Source organism: Falco biarmicus, chromosome 2, assembly GCF_023638135.1.
Source record: "Falco biarmicus isolate bFalBia1 chromosome 2, bFalBia1.pri, whole genome shotgun sequence".
NCBI lineage: Eukaryota > Metazoa > Chordata > Aves > Falconiformes > Falconidae > Falco > Falco biarmicus.
This window is the reverse complement of record NC_079289.1, coordinates 1,359,446-1,382,509: the sequence shown is the minus strand read 5'-3', so window position 1 is coordinate 1,382,509 and position 23,064 is coordinate 1,359,446. Positions and strand designations below refer to the sequence as shown.

The following is a 23,064-nucleotide window of genomic DNA, read 5'->3' as shown; positions in this document are numbered from 1 at the left end:
GCATGGGACTCAAGATCTCTTGGATCCAGCAGATTCTCTGAGCTCTTGCAGATGTTAAATGACACATTTCAGCATCTGAAAAAATTATTTGTTTGAGATATAAGTATCTCTGATATTTCTAAAAGTACTTTATCATCCTCATGCTATTGCAGAAAGGATATTGGTTTTACGTTGAAGTGAAGGAATGGGCTTACTGACCTGCTATTCTGTCCCTAAGAAAAGAACTTTTCAGCAAAAAAAAAATATTAAAATAATCATTTGGCTTCCTTCTTCCTCAGACAAGCATTCCACTACCTGCAGCGCAGCAGAGGTGCCACTAATCATACCATGTTTTTCAGGCAGCAAAGAAAACACATAGGAAACACTATTACATAATTTCTAAGAGATGAAGGAGTCAACAAAACTAAATACAAGGGGGAGAAATTAATGCTCTTACCATCACCTGTGATTTTACTTGAAGCTATTCGAGTTACTTCTGTTGTTATGGAGACCTGTCCTTTTTCATCCTTGGAGGCTCCCACAGGAAAGTGGTACTCAACAAAGAAGGTACTATGAATAAAAAAGTGAATGCATGATCACAAACCATCAAAAATCTCATGTACATAATGAAACCAAACATACCATGCAAGTTTCATAGTCACAATTTCTTATTTTTTTAGAATAACTGAACTATCTATTTTATGAATCCCTTCTATACATTACGCATATGTCAGATTCTCCTCAAAAAGATAAACCCTTTTGTTTTCAATGTACTGCCATGCACAAAGCACATTTGTACCTCCCCCAAATTCCCAGAAAAAGCACAACCTGAAGTAAACCCGCATCAGGATAAATTATTTGCATCTCTAACTTTTAGAAATTATGGTATACAATTTCCTGTGAGGAGCAGAGAAATGGAAAGACCTCAGAAGCCTGGAGAAGTTATGTAAACAGGACTATACAACAGAACTCAGAGAAATCTACCTTGAAGGCACAAGTAACAAGCTGGTGAGAAACAATCCCCCTTACCACTTATTAACTGATGCAGGCCTTGGAGGCTTCCCCATTAAACCTTTCTTTCTTGGTGTGATCTGGATGGTCTCAGGAGGGATTTTCAAGCTTTCAATGATGACTCTGGCTAGGTGTATTCGCTCCAGTAATGCCAACCTGTCTGCACTCAAGGATGTGACATGAGCTTCTTCTGTGTGACCTTCTGCAGGAGCAAGTAGTCTAGTAGGAGAGCAGCTGAAGAGATAAAACTGAGAATCAGGACTACATAAAGATGGCCAGAGGGCTGGAGCCCCTCTGCTATGGAGACAGGCTGGGAGAGCTGGGGCTGTGCAGCCTGGGGAGGAGAAGGCTGCGGGGAGACCTTAGAGCAGCTCCCAGTGCCTGGAGGGGCCGACAGGAAAGCTGGGGAGGGGCTTTGGGCAAGGGCAGGGAGTGGTGGGACAGGGGGGAATGGCTTGAAGCTGAAGGAGGTACATAATTGGGAAAAAAAGAAAGTGCACATTCCACACTTGGAGTTTTGAAAAAATCTTATGTCTTCTAACTCTTCAAAAAGAAAAGCTTTGTTTAATGTCATATACCAAAGAAAGGGAGATGACAGAGTCATACACATGGACAAGTCAGTGCTGCAGAGGAAGAGCAACAGGATTTTTGCCATAATTTAAAATCTCACTTGCACTTTATTTTTAAGACTTGACTTGCAAATGTTTTTTTGTCCGTACCTCTGGAGATATGATTTTTACTTGAATGTAAAAACCGCAGCATTTGTAAGAAAAGGTTCAGAAATAATTGTTTGGAGCTGAATTAGGAAAAAAAAAATCCCAAGACCTTAATACTAACTGACATTGTACAAGTAAAGCTTTATAACTGGATATTTAGGGACACTGTTGTACTGGTTCAGGACTAATGTAAAAAAGGGAATAAAATTTAGATGATGTCAAAACAAAAGTTTATTTACTACAGCTACAGGAGAAAACACAAACCAGCAGAGAAACAGACTCTGCTGATGTCAACTCTGTCCCTGTCAAGCAGATAGAAATTTTATACACAGAGACATTGTGCAAAGGCAGATAATAGGGTGTGAGTTATTTTGTATGTGTTACATACACAAAGTCACAGAACTGCACAGAGCTTTTTTCAGCATGGGGACTAATCTATCATGAAGGTTACACAGTGATTATTGTTTCAGGAGGCAGGGCGAGAGTTCAGTTGAGAGGCCAGCTCAGGCCTTAGTGCTTCTCCGTCCACAGTTCAAAATGTTATTACTAGGCCTATTGCATTTTGGTCAAACTCATGTTTTTAACGAATTGCATCTTAATCTTTAACAACATATAGCAATTCCTAGGTGATGCTGATGCTCCATCAGTCCCAGTGATGCTATGAAAATTCCCCACCAAAATAGTTCAGTGAATTGTGTGATAATGATGGAGTGTGATAATAATCATAGAATCACAGGATGGTTTGGGTTGGAAGGGACCTTAAAAGTCATCTAGTTCCAACACTCCTGCCATGGCCAGCGACATACTGCGCTTCTTGCTAATACTAACTTACAACGAGTAAGATGCTACAAAACAAGACACAAATGTAACTGTTTACCGGGGTTTAATCCTCGTCGCCTTCTGATCCTGATCAAACGCATTAGAATCCTGTGGATTCACTGGATCAGCCTTCTTAACAGTTTCTGTTTTGGTTACTTTTTTGGAGGAGTTAACATCATCATCAGTGAGGAAATCACTTAAACTGGAATCAGATTTCTGAAACAGGAATAATGTACATAAAATAAGAAGTCAGCTACCATTGTCAACAAAGATACATAATGGTTACGATAAAGAAAAAGAAAAAACAATTTGTGGGTTGCATAATTTGAAACAACTAAAATTCTACCAAAAATTTTCAGAGGTTTAAATAAAAGTCTTCATGGGTAGCCTCAATCCTAGCGATTTCCAAACTCAATGCTTGACTCTGCAGTCTCAAATAATATTGTTAAAAGAATACTATTAAAGAAAACTAATTTTAAGCAATGTTCTCACAAGCTTCTGTATGATATTTAATGCTTATTAAGCCTTACTAATACTGAAATTTGTAGTCTTTTTTTTATTTAAATGCAGATTTCTGGTTTTCTTCACTTTAGGAACAACATATTAAGCGCCTTCCTTTTGATCTCCACTTACAGGAAGGGTGTAAAAAAGACTCTCCAGAAGACTCTGGTCGTAATGGGGATCATTGAGTTCACTGTCATACACCTCACTCCCAAAAGAAAGAGAATCCAAAAGGGAACCTGTCCGATCCCAGAAATGCACAGGAGATAAATCAGCACTGTGGACACAACAGAAAGAAATGTAACTTAGTGTTGCAAGTTCTGCAGTCAATTTCTTACCAATTCTGACAACGCTGTCTATTCTGTACTGGATTTATGCTATATTAGCTCCATATACAGCCAAACTGTGCTTATACAGCACTGGGCTCAACCTACTACGTGTCTGCGGCCCATTCCGACGGGTTATCTTGTGATAACATCTCTGTGAAAAAAGTGCATGTGAAAATATATCCATATAATTGCAAAATAGTTTGTTGGAAGGGATCTCTGGCGATCATTTAGTCCAACCCCTGCTGAAAACTAGAAGATGCAAATAAGAAAAGTCTCCAGTCGGATTCTAAATATCTCCAAAGCTGGAGATTCCACAGCCTCTCTGGGCAACCTGTTCCAGTGCTTCATGACTCCAATCATAAAATACATCTATTAAGATCTACCTACAATTCTTATCCATAAGCACTTTGTAACTTTTGGAATGCTTTAAGATACCAGTAATACTTAAGGACAGTTTAATATAATATAAATTCAAGCTATATCCGAGTAGGTAAATACAAGTATCTTTAGAACATGGTTGGAACAAGTTGGGTTTTGTTTAAGGGTCTTCTACCTGTGCTCTGAGTTCAAAACCATTTTATGATCTGCAAATACTTCAGTGTTATCCAGTAATAAACCACAGGGCACAAGGCATACGGACTGAAATTTTAAACCATATCTGACATGGAAGCTGTATGCCTCCTACCCCTGATTTGGACACAATGTAAGCATCACATAAAATGAGAGAAAAAGGTCAATTTAATATTTGGAGAAAGATCTCTCTACTTTTAATTTACAAGCTGAAAGTTCTTCAAAGAAACACTATTTGGTTTATGCACTTCTTAGCATTTTAGGGCACAACAGTTACAACTATTAATTTTATCAAAGATCGTGGTTAATCCTTCTGACATCACTTTTACATCAAAGGACTCTGAGCTATCCAGGTTGTCATGCATTAAAGTTGAGTACAAGCAGAGGTATAGAACATCTCCATCACTTGCACGTATGGTTCACTAGTTACACTTCCAGAAATGTGAAGAACTTGGAGTCAAGAGACATTTTTCAGTATAAAGTGGTCAAATAAGGACAATTTTGCCGTAATCTCCAGTGCATTACACTCACCTGCCCAACAGTAACTGTATTGCTCTCTCTTCAGAGTTAAGGTCAAATTGCTGACCTGAAACTTCAGATGCAAAGAGATGGGGATCTTCAGGAGCTGGCACAAAATATGTGTTCAAGCCTTTTGGGCTCCTGGATAACAGTGATTGCAGCAGAGAGAGCAGTAAAAGGAAAAATAAAAATATTAAGGCATGTTCAAGATTAATCCATCATGGATAAAAATCAAAGGTCATGCACAGCCTTCTCCAGTTTGTAGCCTAATCTCTAGATATGCAAAAACTTTTTGTAACCCTGCAGTCTGCTGCAAGTCACATCCAAAATCTCATACTTCGCAATGTGTCATAGAATCACTGAAACATTTAGCTTGGAAAAAACCTTTAAGATCATCAAGTCCAACTGTAAAGGTTGGCCCAATCTTGCAAGTTAAGCACAGCTGCTGCAAACAAGAAGAGGGCCTGAGAAAACCAAGCAAGATGTTTATAAATGATGTTCTATCAATTTTTCCTGGAAAGTCCAAAGTCATCTACTTTTAAACAGATCAGAATAGTTTGAGGAGAAATAATTTAAATTCTGTTTGCAATAGCATCACTGACTGTCAAAGACAATGACATTATTTTCTGGCTTATAGTGGAACAAAAGGTAATATTCATATTTCCCAAAAAAACAGAAAAAGTTTCTCCTGTAAAAAACATGCATATCTCTTAACGTTTCTAAATTTCAGTTTCACTGAATTGAGAATATTTACTAAACCTAGTACTAAACAAAGGTGGAGTTAGAAGCTGAAAAGGCTCAAACACTTATTTTTTTTTAATCTGGTAAGAAAGATCATATGGAAGAAGATAACGACTACTAATTCTGAGAACACAGTTACAGATGCAAATTTTCATGGGTATTTGGCACCAACAGATGCAAAGTAGAATATGCAAAAGTACTCAATTTATGTCACTAATTTCTTTAAAAACCTGTTCTCTGTGATGAAGTACCATATAATTTGCTATGTTCCTTGCATTACTTATTCCTTATCAACATTTAGTATTTCTATATCAAATAATTCTGTAATCAATACAAATATACTGCAAAACAAAACTAAAATCAATTACTTAAATTAAGGCTTACTACATGATGATTAAAATCAACTCACAAAATTTAGGCTTTTATACACAAGTAGAAATTAATTTCCTATTTGAATGAGAATCCTAAATTACATCACGTGAATCTCAGTATTTCAAGGTTCCTGATAAGGTCTCAAAATTTACGGTTTGAAACTTAATCTCACTTTCCCCTTTCCACACTCACTTTGCTGGTGCTTTGAGATTGTCTCTCTCTATAGAAGAAGGCACTTTATTCAGTTCAATCTCCATGTCCGGACTAGACTTCATTGCAGAAACCACCATGGCATCACGGAGTTTATTGCCTTGATCCAAAAGAGCTGAGAAGTAAGCAGAAGGATTAAAACTCAGCATTCAAATGCAATTTAAAAGCAATGTGTAAACACAACAAATGTGCCAGCTACAGTCAAGAAACTTCTGTTTTCTGCTGTTACGAAAAGATCTTGACATACTGGAGATGAAGTGTGTGCTATACATCATAACAGATAGCACAGCCAAAAGTGAGAGCAATCCTCTATCAGTCTCCCGCTCAGAGCCGCACAAATAACTCATCTGTGCACACCGAATCAGGCACTAAGGGGCATTATTAAGATGCAGCAGCAAGATTAATTTACAGAGTAGCCTGTCACCTTAGGATATCTCAACAGATATCTAATTTTAGGTCTGTAAATATAAAAAATAACTCTAAAGACAACACCTAAGGAAACGTGCCCTAATTTGATGATCATTTGAATCCGGTCCAAGTGGATGCTAACAGGCACGTGGTGGAAAATAAACCATTTTCCATCTGAAAATGCTAAGGGCATAGAAACCCTCCTAAGAGTTTTTTCAATATGACTGGCACCATTGATGGCCACCTCAGAGTGCATGTCAGTGATGAAACAGCCTGTGAAAGTGAGCTTCCTTTTCTTTTACCCCTCCAGGTCAGAGCTCAGGCATGCCAGGACAGCACATCTTGCCTGATCTGGATAGTGAAGCCACCTTCCAACAAGACTGAACCAGTAGTTTTTAAGTGAAGACTTCTTTGTTGTAATTTTCTGTTTGAAATAATACAGGGAGAATGTGTAAAGTATCACTTCCTTAAGCCTTTGTCTCTGGATAAGCACCTGAAATATTATCAAGAGCTATTTGTTGTGAAAGCTAAAGATGGTGCCAATTGTATACAAACCTGAAAGCAAGTCTTTTGTAGCTGGGTTATGCAAAGAAAGCACCCGCGTGTTCGTCCTATCCAGCGCTTCAGGATCAGTGCTGGTGAGAAACGACACTTGCTGATTTGAAGGATTCACTTGCAAACGTTCATCTGGTAAAATCAGACGGTGATGAGAAGTAGAAAAAGCATCCTTCATGTTTTCACAGTTCTCTTGAAAGACCAAACGGTCCTCTCCTCTATTGAAAAATGAAACGTTATTTCAGTAACAACTAAAGTGGATCGGTAAAGGGATTCAAACCTCTTCAAATTCTTCCTAGCACTGCAGCTGCCCACCTCAGTACACGCTCCAAAAAGAAATGCAACACATTATTTTAATGACTCCTCATCTCCCACTTACACCATCAGAGAGACAGATTCAAGCTGCAAGTACAAGATTTGTGGCATCTCTTGTGTCAACTAGCATAGCTTGAACTAAGTCAATGTAGGATGCAAATTTATGAGGAGTTGTCCCTGGAAGCTCTGAAATGCTGAATGTTCTTCTGGATTTCATACAAAATGCACATTCAAAAAGATCAAGTAATCCATAACTCACAAGTGTATAGCCATTAATTAAGAGTGTGCAGCTGCAAAATAAACTAGAATTTTGTTATGGGGGAAAAAAGATACCTGGGAGCTGTGGCTCTGCTATCATTAACAGACTCTTGGTCAGCAATAGTCACCCGTGTTTGCCTGGACTGCTGTGATGGAGCAGGAAACTGGGGCTTGCTGCTTCCCTGAGCAGGAGCGGTATCTAAACTCGCATCTGTGGTTGGGATAGAGCTGCTGGTGTCATACAGCTCTGGCAGAGGTTCTAAAACCAGTGAGACCTGAAGGACAAAATGTGAAAAGTCTTAGTTAAGTGCCACACATACTGTATTCAACTTTACTTGTCATGCTATGGAAAACCACTGCTTTTCTACACAAAGTAATATTTAGATTTTATGACATAACGTCATAAAACTCTCACATATTTACTACCACTTATTTCACATTCCATGTTTTTCAAATCACAGGCAACTGTCTTTCAGCATAAATTGTCCAGAGCTGAGGCTGTAAAACACCACCTTCTTAGTCCCAGATTTCAAAATCTTCTACAATTTCAGCCCAGTGAGGCTCCCGAGAAGCGTTAGAACCGAGTATCCGTTTTTAAATACGCTGTTAAAACTCACTCTCAGCCCAGAGACTACAAATTTTCTTTATCAAGTTGAACTACCAATGCCACACATCCTTCTAAACAAAAAAAGAGTCATCACCTTCGGTATTCATTTTTCATTTGATAACTTAGCTCACTAATGCCTTGGACAGAGACCAGGTCTGCAGTGTACCTAGTAAAGCTTGATCCTGGCACTTGATTATCCTGCTATTACAGCAATACAATTTATAATAAAGAGCAAAGACAGAAGGACTACCTGCAGCTCTCCTAGTTTATCAGATGTTGGTGAAACTATTGTAAAAAAACCATTGATTGGATGGCTGGGAGACAGTTGGGACAATCTGGTGATTTCCACTCTGCCAATAGGAAGATGGTCACGTTTGCTCATTACCTCCAGGACAAGCACACCCATATCTGCAAAAATTAGGAACGGCTTCGTTGCAGTCTCACACAACATAGTCACAATTAAACACAATTAAAACATTTCTGTTAAAATGACAGAGATGCTAGAGGTTAACATGTCATATCATGAAATTATGATAATGAAGCAGCAGGTAAGGAAGTGTTACACTGATAATAAATTATGATAAGTAAGTACAAGATTACCATAAAAAGGACTACTTATGATAGGACAAGGGGTAATGGTTTTAAATTGACAGAGGATAGGTTTAAGTTGGACATGAGGAAGAAACCCTTCCCCGTGAGGGCGGCGAGGCGCTGGCCCAGGCTGCCCAGAGCAGCTGTGGGTGCCCCATCCCTGGCAGGGCTCAAGGCCAGGCTGGACGGGGCTGGGAGCAGCCTGGGCTGGGGGGAGGGGGCCCTGCCCCTGGTGGGGGGTGGGACCGGGTGGTCTTGAAGGTCCCTTCCAGCCCAAACCCTTCTGTGATTCTAAGAGTATGTAGCAGGCACAGGTTTTACAGGCAAACTCTAGACATCAGGCTTGCATTAATGTCCTCCAGATCTTTCACTAAATTAAGTACCTTAACAACATTGCAAGCTCACCTGAGTATCTTTTTATTCCTCACATTCTTCGAACACTTAAATGCCTATTTAATACGCTATGTATAATACTAAAAATCATCTCATCTTAACTCTGTGGGGACTACAGCAGACTTCAACAGTTTGCAGACCTGAACACTAAACCTTACTACTAGAGAGCCTGATGTCAGCAGTCCCAGGCTGAGATCAAAAGCCTCTCGGATCAGGAAAACGACCTAAGAAGCCGTGAGAACCGGACGGGGGTTCCTTGGCAGATGAAGAACCCCTAGGTTTTTGCGGGCCTCCCCGCAGCTCCGGCCCTGAGCTGCCTGACCAGGGCGAAGCGGCTCTACCTGTCAGGTAGGCAGCGAGCTGCCTGGGCCCGCAGCGCACGGCGTAGCGGGCGGTGGCTCCCTCCGCCGGCTGGCCCGGCCGCCAGGCGGGCTGGAAGACGGTGCCGTCGGAGGTCTCCCCCCACCACCGCAGGCGGACGAGGGCGGCGGCGAGCGGCCTGGGCGCCGTCCACAGGACTCGGGAGACGGTGCAGCGGAGGAAGCATCGCAGCGGGCCCTCCACGAGCGGCGGCAGGCTGGTGGAAGCGGGGACGTCGCCGGTACCTGCGGGGAAGTGGGAGCGAGCGGCCTCAGGGGCCCGGCATCCCGCAAGCCGCGGGCCCGGGCACGCTCCCGCCGCCGCCGCCCCACGTGTACCCCCCAGCCCCGACCCTTCCTTCCCACCTGGGAGCGGCCCACCGCCCCTCCGCCGGGACCCTCCCGCCGGCAGGGCGAGCGCCCTCGGCTTCTTCTGCCGCATCCCGCCTCGCCTCAGGCCGCGCCGCCGCCCGGCAACCGCCGCCTCGGCGGGAGCGGGACGCGCCCCCACAGGGCGCCGAGCCGCACTTCCGGGACTACAGCCCCCATCATGCAACGCGGCGCCGCGCCGCAGAGAGGCGGACTACATTTCCCAGAAGGCCACGGGAGAGCGCTACGGGTGCCCGCGGCGGTGGACTGCGCTTCCCGTGGTGCCGGGCGGCGGCGTTGTGACGGGCCGCCGCTTCCGGTGGGGCGGTTGCGGAGTGGAGCGGAGCGGGGGCCGGTGGCGGCCGCGGCGCTCGGCGGGGGCGGTTTTCGGGGGGGCGGTTTCGCGGTGTGTCCTTGTGCGTTAGCGCACCCTTCGCCGTCATGTCGGCTCTGGAGAAGCAGCTGCATCTGGGCCGTCTCCCGCCGCGGCCCCCGTTGCCCGGTGGCGGCGGCCAGTCTGGCTCCAAGATGCGTATGGGGTAGGTGGGGGAAGGGCGGGAGCGGCTGAGGGGACGCGGTGGGGTGGGGGCGTTGGGGAGCAGAAGGGGAAAGAGGCTAACAACGGCGGGGGAGGGCTCTGGGGGGCCGAGGGGGGCTCGTTGCTGTGGGCCTGGGGGGGTCTCGCTGGCAGTTTGGGGGACGGCTTGTTATTAGGGGGCTCTGAGGGGAGGGGGAGCTCGTTTTGGGGGGGGCTGGAGGGCGGGGAGCTCGTTACGGGGGGGGGGGGTAGGGGCAGGAGGCCCTCTTTGCTGGAAGGTGGCAGCAGAGGGGAGAAGGGCCACCCTTGTGTGGGCAGGTTGGGTTGCCCTGTGCAAAGGGGGTGCTCTGTCCTGAGTGGAGCTGGGGTGTACTTTGGGGGTGAGTTACTTGTTGCTATGGGGGCATACCGCCGCTGGGGTGTTTGCTGCTGAGGTATTTGAGGGTGGGGGTGCCGATTGCTGGGGGAGGGCTGTGGGAGAGGGGACTTTGTGGATGTGGGACAGGGAGAAAAGTGGGTGTTATTTGCTGGGGGGATAGGGTGAGGGGGATCTTTGAGCAGGGGTGGCAGCCCAGTGGAGGTGGTCAGCAGTGTGGCGGGTCTCAGTAGAAGATGATACGATGTGAGGGACCATCCAGCCCCTGTGCTGGTCCTGCTGTGTGCTGGATTGCTTCCCAGTACCCCAGGACAGCAGCATCTGGACCGGGCTTTTCCAGCCGGCTTTCCCTGGCAAGGAGGCAGGCAAAGGTGTTACTACACAAAGAGAATCCTCAGAGCTGGGGGAAGGTGGCTGGTGCTGGGATTAGTCTTCAGCAGCCCTTTTCTCTGAGTCCTTTTGCCATCTGTGTTGGCAAGGGGAGTCAAATGTGTCGTGGTTTGTCGGGGTGGTACCTCAAAGTCGGTGGAAGAATGGTTGGGGAGAGAGGTGTATTTAAATGCTATTTCTCAGCAGCAGACACTTAGTGAACCTGTACGGTAGGTGTATTCTGCCAGATGAGTTAAGTTCCTGCTTCAGATGATGTAAAATCTGGGATAGTTCAGTGCAGATGCTAAATCTTTTAGGCAGAAGTGAGAACACATTTTGGAAGCTGTGAGAGAAGATTGACCGGTGTCTAGCTGTGTAGATGGCAACTAAAAAGGACTGACTGAACAAGAACAACCCCAGCAAAAGGGTTATTCTCTAGCAGTGAGTAAGAGGGAGAAAATGGGTTGCCAGTGGGATGGCTTTGAAAGGGAATTTAGTAATTTCACCTTCAAAGGTGCGAGGGAGAAGCTTGTCTTCCAAGCAGCTACCTAGTTCTGGTAAAAGGAGAGCGAGATGATCTTGCAGCAGGGTTCTGGGTAGATTGTAGGAAGGGAAGTTATAGTTGTGGAGTGAAGCAATGGAAGTTGGCAATAATAATGGGGACTTGAACTCAGAAGAGGTGTGGTTGCAGGATGCTGGACAGAACGCTTTGGCAGCCCTGTGCAAAGAATGGCAGAAGCATGGAGATTTCATTAAATCTAAAGAAAAGGTGTTGCAGGGCTGCGTGACTTTTTGTACATAGCTGATCGTTAAAGTATGAAATCTGAGGTCTGGCTTGTGACAAAGACCAGGGATCAGCTGATCCTCTGTAGCAATGCCAGCCTCTGTGCAAGAACTAGCCTTTGCGAGGTCCAGGTGTGTGCTGCACGATTCCTGCATGAGATGAAGTGCTCTATTTGGAGGATAAAAATATCCTACAATTCCTACAGGAAATCTCCTTTGCCTTGATGCATGAAATCAGATAACTAAAAGAAATAATGAAAAAGACAGCTACTCCACTATGGCTGAAATAAACTGTTTAGCTATTTATGGATAGCAGAGGACTATTTTTCCTCTCTTTCAAAGCATAATTTTAAAACATTTATTATACATTATTTATATTACATTTGGGTAGATACAATACAATCGATGTACTTGGTATATGAACTAATACTAACAAATCTTCAGAAAATACTTAGTCTTTTAATATGAATTTAAAGCTAAGCTTCATGAAAGTGTTTAATGGCATGGCTTTGAGGCTAAGAAAAATGTATTTAAGGATTAATTTGCACAGTTAGTATTGAAATAGGCATAGAAATTGGAAAGAAGCAGTTTTGAATGATTTTTGGAGGAGGTTGGTCTCTCAGGACTCTGCTGTCTGCTCTCCTGTGTGCCTTAGTTACCTGAAATTGAGAGTCGGGAGTCATGGGCTCTGTTTCCTCATGTTGTGGTGAACCGTGGGGTTATAAGCAAGTCACTAAACCTGACCTGTTTGTGTTGTGGAGAGCCTTGTATTTCACAGCAGTGTGCTGAAGGTTGTATGGTACATGTAAGGCTAGATTTAATGTTAAATATATTATTTAATTATGCTGGCTCTGTTCAGAACAGAGTTAACCGAGCAAACCCGAATGCTGCGCAAAGTCTGCCAAACACAAATTTTCTCTTTTAGGTGAAGAAATAAAGTTTTTATTTCTTCCTCTTGTTTTATCGTGTTTAACTTAAGTGTCTCATCCCTTGCAGTTATTTTGTGTAATTCTGAATGTACTTCATACTGGTTTCATGCACTGTAAACTTCGTTAGTAGCCTGTCTAATTCTTCCCATACAGCAGTGCATACACCTATGGCACCATGACACATTGCTTGTTCAGTTAGGTATTTTTACTTTAAGAATAAATATAAAAACTTCCATTGTTAGTGTTCATGTGGTCTTAAACAGGATGAAAATCAGTTTGCAGTTTGTCTTGTTGCTAGTATCAACTTCTGTCAGATATATCCTGAAGGCAGGTGCCTCCACGTTAAATAAAAAGACAAAAATTAATTTCCGGTGACATAGGAAATCTGCCTCTGCTGCGAGACCTCAGAGTCGGTAAGCTAAAGGAGCAGATGTGTTTTTTCATATGCCTTTAATTGGGCTGTGTTCTTGCAAAATGATGCCATGCTGCAGGATTTATTTTCCACGTCAGTGCTGCTGTTTCTGAAAATCCATCCTTGTAGTAATTTTTATTAGAAAAATAGACAAAGTAAAGGCATTTAAGTTACTGACTTAATGAGGTGCTGACAAAACCCCCATGATATTTGTTGCTTTACTTACTTGTTGCAGGTAAACAACTTACAATTGAGCGTTTGGGAGGATTTTAAAATGGATTTTATGATGTGTGCCTGTGGGGTGGTTTTGCAGTTCAGTAGTATGTATGCTCGTGCAGTGCTTACATTACGGTGCTTAGTAGCAATCCTATGTAGTAATTTATATAATGCTTCCTATCTTGCTGATCTTTGGAATGTTTTTAAACTCTGTCCGTTAGGGAAATGATTAGGAAGGGAAGTTTGTTTTCTATTGTTCTGTAAGGCTATAAACATTTTTTTCCCTTTCAAATACTTTCTGAAAGCACTGGTATGAAATCCAGTCTTGCGGTTAAGGATCAAGAATTCCCAGGTCCTTCCCCTTTGAAGCAGTGGGGACTAGTTCATAATCACATGAAGCTGCATGCTGCAGTTGTATTTTTGGTTTACTGCTCTGACATCAAGTAAATCCCTTTATGGGTGATGTTCCTGTTGTGTGAGGCGCTGCACATCTGACATGAGCATGGCCTTATCGGAGAGACTTGCATAAAAAGGAGACAAGAAGTGGAATACAGAGACAGCAAAGTGCAAGTAATGGTGAGGCAAAGCTGTTGTGCTGTAGACTTGTTGCAAAGCGGGGCTGGGAGACCTGGCAGGGTGGTGAGGTGGCTTTTTAAATAGGTATTGACTGTCCTTCCCGCGTGGGTAGGGTGGTGCGTAGGAGAGCTCCAACATTTATCTGAAGATGGAGTGTGGGTAATGGATGCTGGTGTAGCAGAAGCTTTGGCTCAGATTTTTAGTCTGCGTGTTCAAATGCCAGAACTGCATGGGATTGAACTTGTCAGTCTGTGTTTGTGTGATTGTATCATTTGCTTGTCTCTGGTTGATGAATCTCACAGGAGATGAAGGTGGCTGGATGTCAGCGTCATCTAGACCCTTGCTTCTGAACCTGATCAGTCTGTAGATTCAATACTTTGTTCCTTTATCGTTTATTCTTCCTCCAAGGTCTCTGGTCTCTTCTGTTGATCTCATTCTAAGCTGTGTTTTCATTTTTGGACAGCAGTGCCCAAAACTGGATGTGAAACTTCAACAGAGGCTTTCACATACCTGTGAACTGGAAAGATGTTTTCATCTGTGTTTGTACATGATAACTCATACACTTCAGCAGAACTGTGGGGGTTTTTTGGTGGTACGACTCTGCCTCTGTGCTCATGTTGTGGGCCACAGTTCTGCTGTGTGGCTGCTTGCAACTTGTCTGCGCTGTTGTGAGTTATTTCTACCTAGGTTTAGCTTAGGCTTTGCAAAGTTCAGCCTTATCAGGATTCAATTCAATGAAAACAAGTGCAAGATTCTGTAGTCAGGCCACCAAAAGAGAATGCAATTAGCTGTATAGAGAAAAATGAGTGTGACTGTAGGTGCTGGCAAATGTACAAGGTTATACTGAAAAGTCCTTTAAAATTCCAACTTTTACAGGGAACAAAAATAATTAAATTTAGAGGAACAATTGTTTTCTGTGTTAAGCACCTTGTGTTTATGAATCTATTTTATTTCTGTGCTTTGAATTTCTTGAATTGGAAACAGGGCCATTAAAATAGGTTCAAACATAATATCCAACAGTGCTGGCAAGCTGATTTTTTCATGGCTGAATGCTTTGCTTCGTATGCAGTGGTCCTCTGGCTAGTTTGTTGGACACTTTTTTTTTTTTATTTTTTTCTTTTTTTTATCAACTAGGCGGGCCATTGTTAATGTGACTGTGTGGTGTGGTTGAAAGCAGATAGTAAGAAGCAGAGGATGGAGCAAGTGAGATTGCTATAGGAAAATAGAAACATAATATACTGCAGCACTGAGATTTCTCAAGCTTCAGTCACCCTTGACTGGAAGGGCAAGTTATAGGGTAGGATGCTTTCTTTAGAACATTGTTTTCAAGCTTACTCTGTGATTATTTGTTTTGAAAAGAAGCTTTTGCCATTTATACGGAGGATGACATCCTAAGTAAAGTCTTGCATCTTTTTGGAAATACATTGTTAAAAGGTTAATATGTGTTTCAGTAGTTTGTAATAAAGTGGCACGTATTACTGCATTGAAATAGGTGAAAATAGACTTGTTTCTTTTTTAAAAAAAATATTTTATTCTTTTTTGCCATTTTCTAGTGCAGTCGCTTCCTTCTATCTATTTACTGGAGAGTCTCATTTGAGAAGCCAAAGTGGGTGAAGCAAATAGCTGGGCTGTGCCCATGGGACTGTCACACTAGGCAGAGTGCTCTGCTCCGTCGCTGTGGATCTTGGCTCTGCTTGCAGCTGCAGCCTCTTCCACGCTTCCTGTTGTAGATCAAAGTAATGACACGTGTGCAAATGCAGACGGTAGGAATGTTGAGTCCTTGATTGCGTGGCACACTGATGTTAATATTTAAGTAAAACCACTGAATAGTTAAAATAGCTGCTGCAACATAGTTTTGACCGGCTTTTGCGGTAGGACAAGATGTACACATGGAATTTGATTGCATTTCATGGCCCATTGCATTGATTTCTGTACCTTGCTTCCTCTAAATTACAGCCCCTCCTGCCTGCAGACACACACATCTGCGTGCACTGCTCCAGCAATACCCGCCTTTGCTAGCATAGCGCTTTCCTGCTGGTGTTTAAGTGCTTTCCGACAGAATTGTTCAACTGAATGATGTTACCAAAAGGCTGTTTTTAAAGGAAGATGCAGCTTCTCTTTGACTTGAGCAGTATGTGAGAAGTACGCCACTGAGAGGGACTTGAAGTTCATTTTTCAATGTCCATTTATTTTAAGGAGCAAATACATCAAACACAAACAAAGGTTGTGTTTGAAATTGCTTGCATATTGAAAGCGATTCACTTGAATCGCTTGGTTGAAATGGAAATAAAATCAAACTTGATTCTCAGAGTTCTTTGGGGAAATCAAATAATGGAATTTGCAAAATCACTAGTGAAGCAAAAGGACCAAGGCCCACGGCAACAGCTCCTGACAGCTGCAGCAGCTGCTGCATTTGCCATCTTATTTTGTGTCTTGAGCTTTTCCACTAGCTTGCTTACAGAACTAACTTGTTCAGAATTAAGGATCAGGATGGGATTTGAAAATGAAAGTTTGCTATTCTTTTCCAATATGTGAATAAAAATTACATACTGTCTCCTATGATCTTTTAATTCTCTACAAGGGCTTGACTGGATCAGTTCTGTGTAAATCAGTCATGACAATTCCAACTAATCTCTTCCTTTTCAATCCATTTTTTCCCTGAAACTTTATTTAAAAAGAAACATTTTATGTATTCAGCGTCCTTAAAACAGAACTTAAAATACTGTCCTTGTCAATTCTTAGAATTTTTAAATACAACTTGTCAACCATGGCAGTTCCAACATAGATTGCTTGATTTGCTTTGGTTAGGCTCATATGTGATGCAAGAATTAAGTATCTTGATTCATGCATGTGATGTAGAATTGCTGTAGCTTTAAGTAGGACTCAGGAAAAAAAAGGAATTTCTAAAAATGGTTCCCCCTGCTTGGTACAACCTTTTTGTTGTTTTGTTTTCTTTTTAGGAAAATACCTGAAAGAAAACCCCTTTAAAAATTAGTGAGAGATTTGTAGAGCCACGTGGGCTTCTTTTGCTCTGGAATCACTTGCAGTATGTGCACATTTTCAGTATGTGATGAAGAGGACAAACTGCACAATAGGATAAAACTAGCCGTAGAGATTGCCCAGAATTTGTTTTGTGATTCCAGTTAATATGCTGGCTGGCTGGCTTGGAGTTTAAAGATTGTTCTAGAAGAGTTATTATGTTGGGTCCGTTTCTGTTTTGGTCTGCTGGATACTTTAAAAAGCAGTAATTAGTTCTGTCAGTTTAAATATTTGGTCAGCAAAATACCACTTCAGCATAGGAAGGTGAAAAATCACAGCTGCTGTTTATTTGGCTTGTTTCTAATTTTGAACGTGTGTTGATGTATTGCTAAAAAAAAGAAGCTCTAGAAAAATACCAGATGAAAGATACTAATTCTTCAGAGAAATGTTTCTCTGAAATCAGTCACTGCCCAGCCTCCTGCAGTCACCAGGTGTTTTGAGGAAAACGACACATTTATTCTGCCCTTTTGGGAGTTCAGTATTAAATCAGAGGTCACTTGTGTTCTCTCAGCATTGTTTGGAGGCAAGTATTTTGCTTTAAATTACAATCTACGTGTATTTGCATCAGACGTGACAGGTGTTTTTAATTCCCAACTCCACTTTCTGCTCCAATTCCCCTGCAAACATAGGAGTTCTGATATATATTGTTCCCCAATATTTCATACATGATACACAACTGCTAACACTTTCTCTGGAGGTGTTAACTCTTATTAAGCTGAATTTGAAGCATTTGCTAGTACCACTAAATCAACCCGTATGGCAAGAAGCAAGATGAAAGAGGGTATGAGGGAGAAAGTACTGCGAGGGTGGCGAGGCGCTGGCCCAGGCTGCCCAGAGCAGCTGTGGGTGCCCCATCCCTGGCAGGGCTCAAGGCCAGGCTGGACGGGGCTGGGAGCAGCCTGGGCTGGGGGGAGGGGGCCCTGCCCCTGGAGGGGTGGGGGGATGAAACGGGATGGTCTTTGAAGGTCCCTTCAAACCAAACCATTCTGTGAGTCTATGAAAACCGTTTTTGTTTTCAACTAGATCTGTTCACAGGGAGGGGTTAAATCTGGACAAATGGGGAAGGATGGAGATGTCGTCTTCACTAGCCTTGCAGGTTTATTTTGCCTTACAGTGACGGTGTAGCAGTGCGCTCAGGAACTGGAAGGTCGCCTTTTCTGTTTGTCTACCAGTTCCAGGAGAAAGAGCTGCATGAGGTCAACTGAAGAAGCCTGAGACTGATACCAAGTTCTCCAGGTTATCCGATCTTATGAAGACATCTACTTGAGAAAACAAGCTAAAATTTCCCTTCAGTCTGAGCAATTGAGATTAAATTATCTTGACTAACCCCTTCTCCACCCCACCCCCCACGTCAGTCCTGGTGATGTATTTAACCAGATTGGGCTCTGTGAAGCTTCTTGCTATGTGCCCTGTTTTCCAGTCTTGATTATTTCTATATTTCTTTGACTTCTCTTCAGTTATATCCATAAATTACTGATCCAGCTGCAGGTACAGTATTCCAGACCCACTGGCACTGGTGCCTCATGTAGTAGTAGTATAGCCTGTGCTTCAAGTTGGGGTTGTCCTTGGATGCCTGAGGATCACGCTGCGCTGGGTTCACTGTGCTCTCACTTCGGTGCATGCAGTCAGCTGACGAACCGCTGGCTTTCCAGAGACAGTGCGTCACAGGACCGTGTGCCCTGTCCTGTTAATGTGGTTTCTTGCCTTGTGCCTGGGTATGTGACTTCACTTGGTTCGTTTTGAAACCTGCTCTTCGTCTGTCAGAAGAGGAACGGCGCCGAGTCCCTCTATAACTGGCCTTGCCCGTGTAAGATTAATGTATGTTTTCTGTGTGGCCTGGCTGTTGGTAGCTGATTTTGGTTAGTGCCTTGCTTATTATTCCTCTGGCAGATACTTAAAAATCTGCACTTACTGGTAGAAACTCTGACATGGGTTTTGCTGTTTGTGACGGACTCTGAGCCCAGTTGTGGCTATGTCTCGAGCTAGCTCAGCGGCGTCGGTGAACGAAAACCAACCTTGGGAGAGAGACACAGTTATGCTTGTTGGAAGGAAGCCATGGGAGCAAGAAGAGAAACTTTTAAGATCCCGAGTAGTCTGCAGAGCTTGTGGCCTTGTAGCTAAAGGGAGTTGCTAAGCTGCTGTGTCTGTAATAAAAAAAGAGCTAAGAGTGGAAAATTACTGAGCATAGTTACAGGCTGACACGTCAGCCCTCTGTAAAGGTATAAAAGACTTGCTTGATTTTAATAAAGTGTCTTCAAGGTGTCTTCGATCCGCTCCTGGAGTCCGTGCATCATACATCACACCCAGTGTCATCAGTGACAGTTGAAGCTTGTAGCATTGATGTGCAACTGCGAGAAGTTCATTTCTTGCTGCTTGTTATGATGAATTTTGATGTTATATGTTGCAAACTTGTGCTGCTGCTGATTCGTGTGATCTCATACCTCTCCTACACAATACAGCTTTAATGTCCTTGCATTTAACGTCAACAGGCTACTGTGTTCCCTTGCCTCATGTAATAGTGGCTGTCCATACTGTAACCCCACTTTCACAAAAGCAGATTAATTTTATCACACCACCAAAACTTGATCCGGCGTGATAAAATTAATGAGCAACTCGCTCCAGAATTTCACCATGATCTGCCTCCCTTATGGGTAAGAGAGTCCACTTACAAACTTTCTGGTCTCACAATGCCAGGGAGCTCCTGCCGTTTACCATTTTTATGGATTATGTTGGAAGGAGTGTAGCCAGGCAGATGACAGTATTTGGCAATCACCTGGAATTATTCAGGACAATCAAACCTAAGACCAGGCTGTAATGTGGCATGGGAAAGTCTGACTGCGTTGAAATGCTGCGTTTTAAAAGGGTGATGAAATTTGTTGTCGCTGACTGCATATCCTACCTGTTCAAAAAACGGAGAAGGGAAATCATCCAAGCTGTGGGCAGATCCTTCATCTCCAGAACCAGAAATCATATGGAGAGAGAGCGTGATCAGGGCTGGGATGGTTTCCAGGTAAGGAGGCAATCAATAAAGTAGGACTCTCCGCTTGAAAAATACACGGCTCAGGCAAGGGAAATATGATAGGGGTGTATACAGTCATTAATATTGTAGAGAAGACCAGGCAAACATTATCAGAGTGTGGGCTTAAAAGCAAACAGAAGAAATCCTTTTTGCTCAAAGCCTAATTAAATCGTGGCACTGTTGTCACAGATGCTGTGGAAGTAGCTTTGGCTGGAAGTGACACCTATTTTATGTGACGAGCTAATGGAAAGTGCCCTCCCTTAAAGCAACACAGTGCTGAGGCTGTAGCCTCTGGAGATCCCCCTCCTGCTAATAGTGAAAATTTGGAAGCAGATCATACCCTGTTTCCCTACTTAACCCTTTCCAGAGCACTTGCTGTGCTGGTGGCTTTCCGTGACACATTGCAGAGCGGGATGGTGCTTTTCTGTCTCGTACCAATTCTTGCAGTCCTAGAAGATAAACTGATTGTAAGCAAGGTAGCCTGAAGCTCTGATCAATAATATGAGTTTGCTGTATTTCATACCCAATTCTTGCTTATGAAATTCAGCATTAATTCTTTTTTTTTAATCTTGACCTGCGCTGGGAGTTTTTGTGTTTATTTTTTTTCTTAGCAGGTTGTTATATTGGTGTTGCAGCTAATGTTGTCTCCCTTCCTTGGGTACTTGGCCACCTATGCATGTGGGCTTGGTTCTTCCCAATATTATCACAACTTTCATCTTTTTATTACTTCACTTTGTTCTTCCTGATCTACAGCATTCTTTGGAAGGCTACAGTTTGAATGTGATATTTTTTCTTTAATTGGAGAATGAGATTAAGCTGAGGCGGTAAAAGAGATTAATATTTTCTGGATTTATATAGGTGTGTGATATCTCATCTTATTTAATTGAAATTTGACAAGAACAATACCAAAGTCTGGAAATCCACACAAGTGAATTTGGACTGTTCAGGGGATGGTTGTTTTATGTTTCATGTTCTAGAAATATCAGGGAAATAGGAGCTTTGTTTCTACAAATTTGAAAAGCTGCTTTGTCTGTTCTTTTCTATTTCTTTAGGAAGCCAGGAATTCAGGAGAAACTTCCTTCAACAGAGATTTTTCTTCTGTGAAGGTCTTTCACCCCCCACGCCCATGCTTGATTTTAATATTACCTGCTGATTGCCTCCCCCAGAAGAGCTGAAGTGCAAAAACACTGTTAAAATGGTGCACTGTTACTCATCCTGTATACTGGGCTCGAATCTAGCCTAATTATGCCGCTGCCAAAATTAAGCACTACTCTTTTAGCCTTACTGAGTGCATATCAGCCTGAGAAACAGATTTTGCATCAACTGAGTCATCAGGAAAATTCTGATTGCAGAGCCTTTTGTTAGTAATGGGTATACAAGGAGAGGGCACAGCTGCACCTTTTGATGGAAGCAAAAATAAATTGGTTTGTCAACTGGGCACCTTTGAGAGTCCTGGTGTATAAAGTGTCCACAGAACAGGTCTTCTGTGTTCACCTGATAATTTAGGGGAATTGCGTTCCCTAAGGTGCTGGATATGACCTGAGATTAGTCCTGCAGAAGCAGCTAATTTAAGGTGTAATTTGTTGCAGTGCTTTGTGATGTACCTGTCAACAAACTGCAGCAGAAATTAGCCTTATTATAAAGAGGAGATGAGTCTCGCTAGTTATAGGGAATAATGGCTGTGATTCATGTTTTGGAAATTTGTTACTGGGAGAACCGGGCTTTTTTTTACCACCTCTGCTCAGGTATTATTTCCTGGGCATGTGGAGCACTGGCAGGAAGATGCCAGCTTATACAAAAGGACGAAACCTCTCCAGGTAGAAGCAGTTACTAGACACGAAGCAGTCCACAGATAGCACTGATGTCCAAATCTTTCATCACGCTGAGCCCTCTTAACACAATAGTTTTGGTCCATGTCCAAAATACCTTCTCTTCCCCCGGTGTCCACTGTTAACAATTTTCTTGCCTGTGCAGTGCTTGTTCATCGGTATTTGGCAGAGGATGTGAGAGAAAAAGAGATACTGCTTCTGGGCACTAGCTCACTACTTTGTCCTGGATAGAATTGGGGATCCAGAAGTCTCCAGTGACTGGGATGGGTTTGGCCAGATCTTACTTTTCTGAGTTGTTTGGGGGTTTTTTGATGACAGTAAAGCAGTGTTTCTGTGTGGGTAGAGTTCTAAAGTAATTACAGCAACCTGGGAATAAGCGCAAAGCCTGGAGCAAACTGGAGCCTGAAAGCTCATCCTCACGGGGAAATATTCTGCCAGCATCTGTGTTACACAGTCTTGCTGTTGTGATCCTTAAATTAAAATACAGCTTTTGAAGATTCTACCCTTAAAAAGAAATAATTTTGTTTTAATAACTATAGTCTTTTGGACTCACTGCCTTTTACTTGCATTGCTGGGCTTGTTAGCATCCTTCCCAATGAAATGTTTTTGTTATAGGATGTTTTCAGAATCACAGACAGTTGCCTGTGTAGCTCTTAAGAACACAGAAGAAGGCAGCTTGAGGAGTGTTTATTGATCTCTATTGTTCCCACGGTCCTTACATTTAACTGTGACAGGATAGATATGGAAGTATATACTGAATTAATTTGGTCTTTTCCTTCACAGTCCTGATGTTGCCCTACGTACAGTATTTAAATGCTAGATCTGTTTACAAATACGTTACTTTTAACCATTGCACTAAATTCCAGGAAACTTGAGCTGTGATTGAAACTTGCGGCTGCTAATTTAAACCTGGTGAATTTTATTTATTCTGCTCCCGACAGTGTTTCTAAGTTTCTTCTATGTACCACACCATTAATTCCGTCCACAGTTTTTCTGCCAGGCCCTCAGCCTTCAGGACAGGTTGACTCTCTGTTTGAATGATATTTCTTCCAAAAATTAGAGGCGAATTCTAGGAAAGTTGTAATCTCATGTCAAGTAGTATGTGGTAAATTAGTAGTGACCTTCAGTAAATAGCTGACACTCTGCTTTTCGGTGCTATGGTGTCAAGGTGACTTCCAAGAGGGACATAGTCATTTTTTTAATTATGATTCATGGGCTGACTCATAACTTTAGGATGGCTTCCTGTATTCCAGGCACTGGAGCGCTCCAGTCATGTCAGCATCAGGCTTGCTTTAAGGCTAGAGCAAGACCATTAAATACAAAGGTGTTGACTGACTTCTTGACTCTGACTTGTGG

The 23,064-nt window shown here is 42.8% G+C and overlaps 2 protein-coding genes across 7 annotated transcripts in view; one reads left to right on the top strand and one right to left on the bottom strand.

The window, feature by feature from the left end:
* C2CD3 (C2 domain containing 3 centriole elongation regulator) overlaps positions 1 to 9,772 on the bottom strand; it is a 52,472-nt gene extending 42,700 nt beyond the window's left edge. For all 5 annotated transcript variants that reach the window (XM_056328473.1, XM_056328476.1, XM_056328474.1 and 2 more), the window contains exons 1-11: positions 9,620 to 9,772; positions 9,236 to 9,499; positions 8,161 to 8,318; positions 7,379 to 7,578; positions 6,731 to 6,948; positions 5,750 to 5,882; positions 4,457 to 4,585; positions 3,159 to 3,303; positions 2,584 to 2,741; positions 1,009 to 1,224; positions 437 to 549 (exon numbers count right to left, since the gene is read on the bottom strand). In XM_056328473.1, the coding sequence (XP_056184448.1) occupies positions 437 to 549; positions 1,009 to 1,224; positions 2,584 to 2,741; positions 3,159 to 3,303; positions 4,457 to 4,585; positions 5,750 to 5,882; positions 6,731 to 6,948; positions 7,379 to 7,578; positions 8,161 to 8,318; positions 9,236 to 9,499; positions 9,620 to 9,695 (1,810 nt within the window). In that variant the 5' untranslated portion in view covers positions 9,696 to 9,772. The remainder of the gene's footprint in view (positions 1 to 436; positions 550 to 1,008; positions 1,225 to 2,583; positions 2,742 to 3,158; positions 3,304 to 4,456; positions 4,586 to 5,749; positions 5,883 to 6,730; positions 6,949 to 7,378; positions 7,579 to 8,160; positions 8,319 to 9,235; positions 9,500 to 9,619) is intronic.
* Positions 9,773 to 9,918: 146 nt separating this feature from the next.
* PPME1 (protein phosphatase methylesterase 1) overlaps positions 9,919 to 23,064 on the top strand; it is a 32,203-nt gene continuing 19,057 nt past the window's right edge. Inside the window, exons 1-2 of one of the 2 annotated variants that reach the window (XM_056328485.1) lie at positions 9,930 to 10,161; positions 17,975 to 18,096. Coding sequence is in view for 1 of the 2 variants with exons in the window: in XM_056328483.1 (XP_056184458.1) it covers positions 10,064 to 10,161 (98 nt within the window). In the remaining variant the exon portion in view is untranslated. Of the gene's footprint in view, positions 10,162 to 17,974; positions 18,097 to 23,064 lie in introns of both variants that reach the window. The other variant, XM_056328483.1, reaches the window with a different exon arrangement.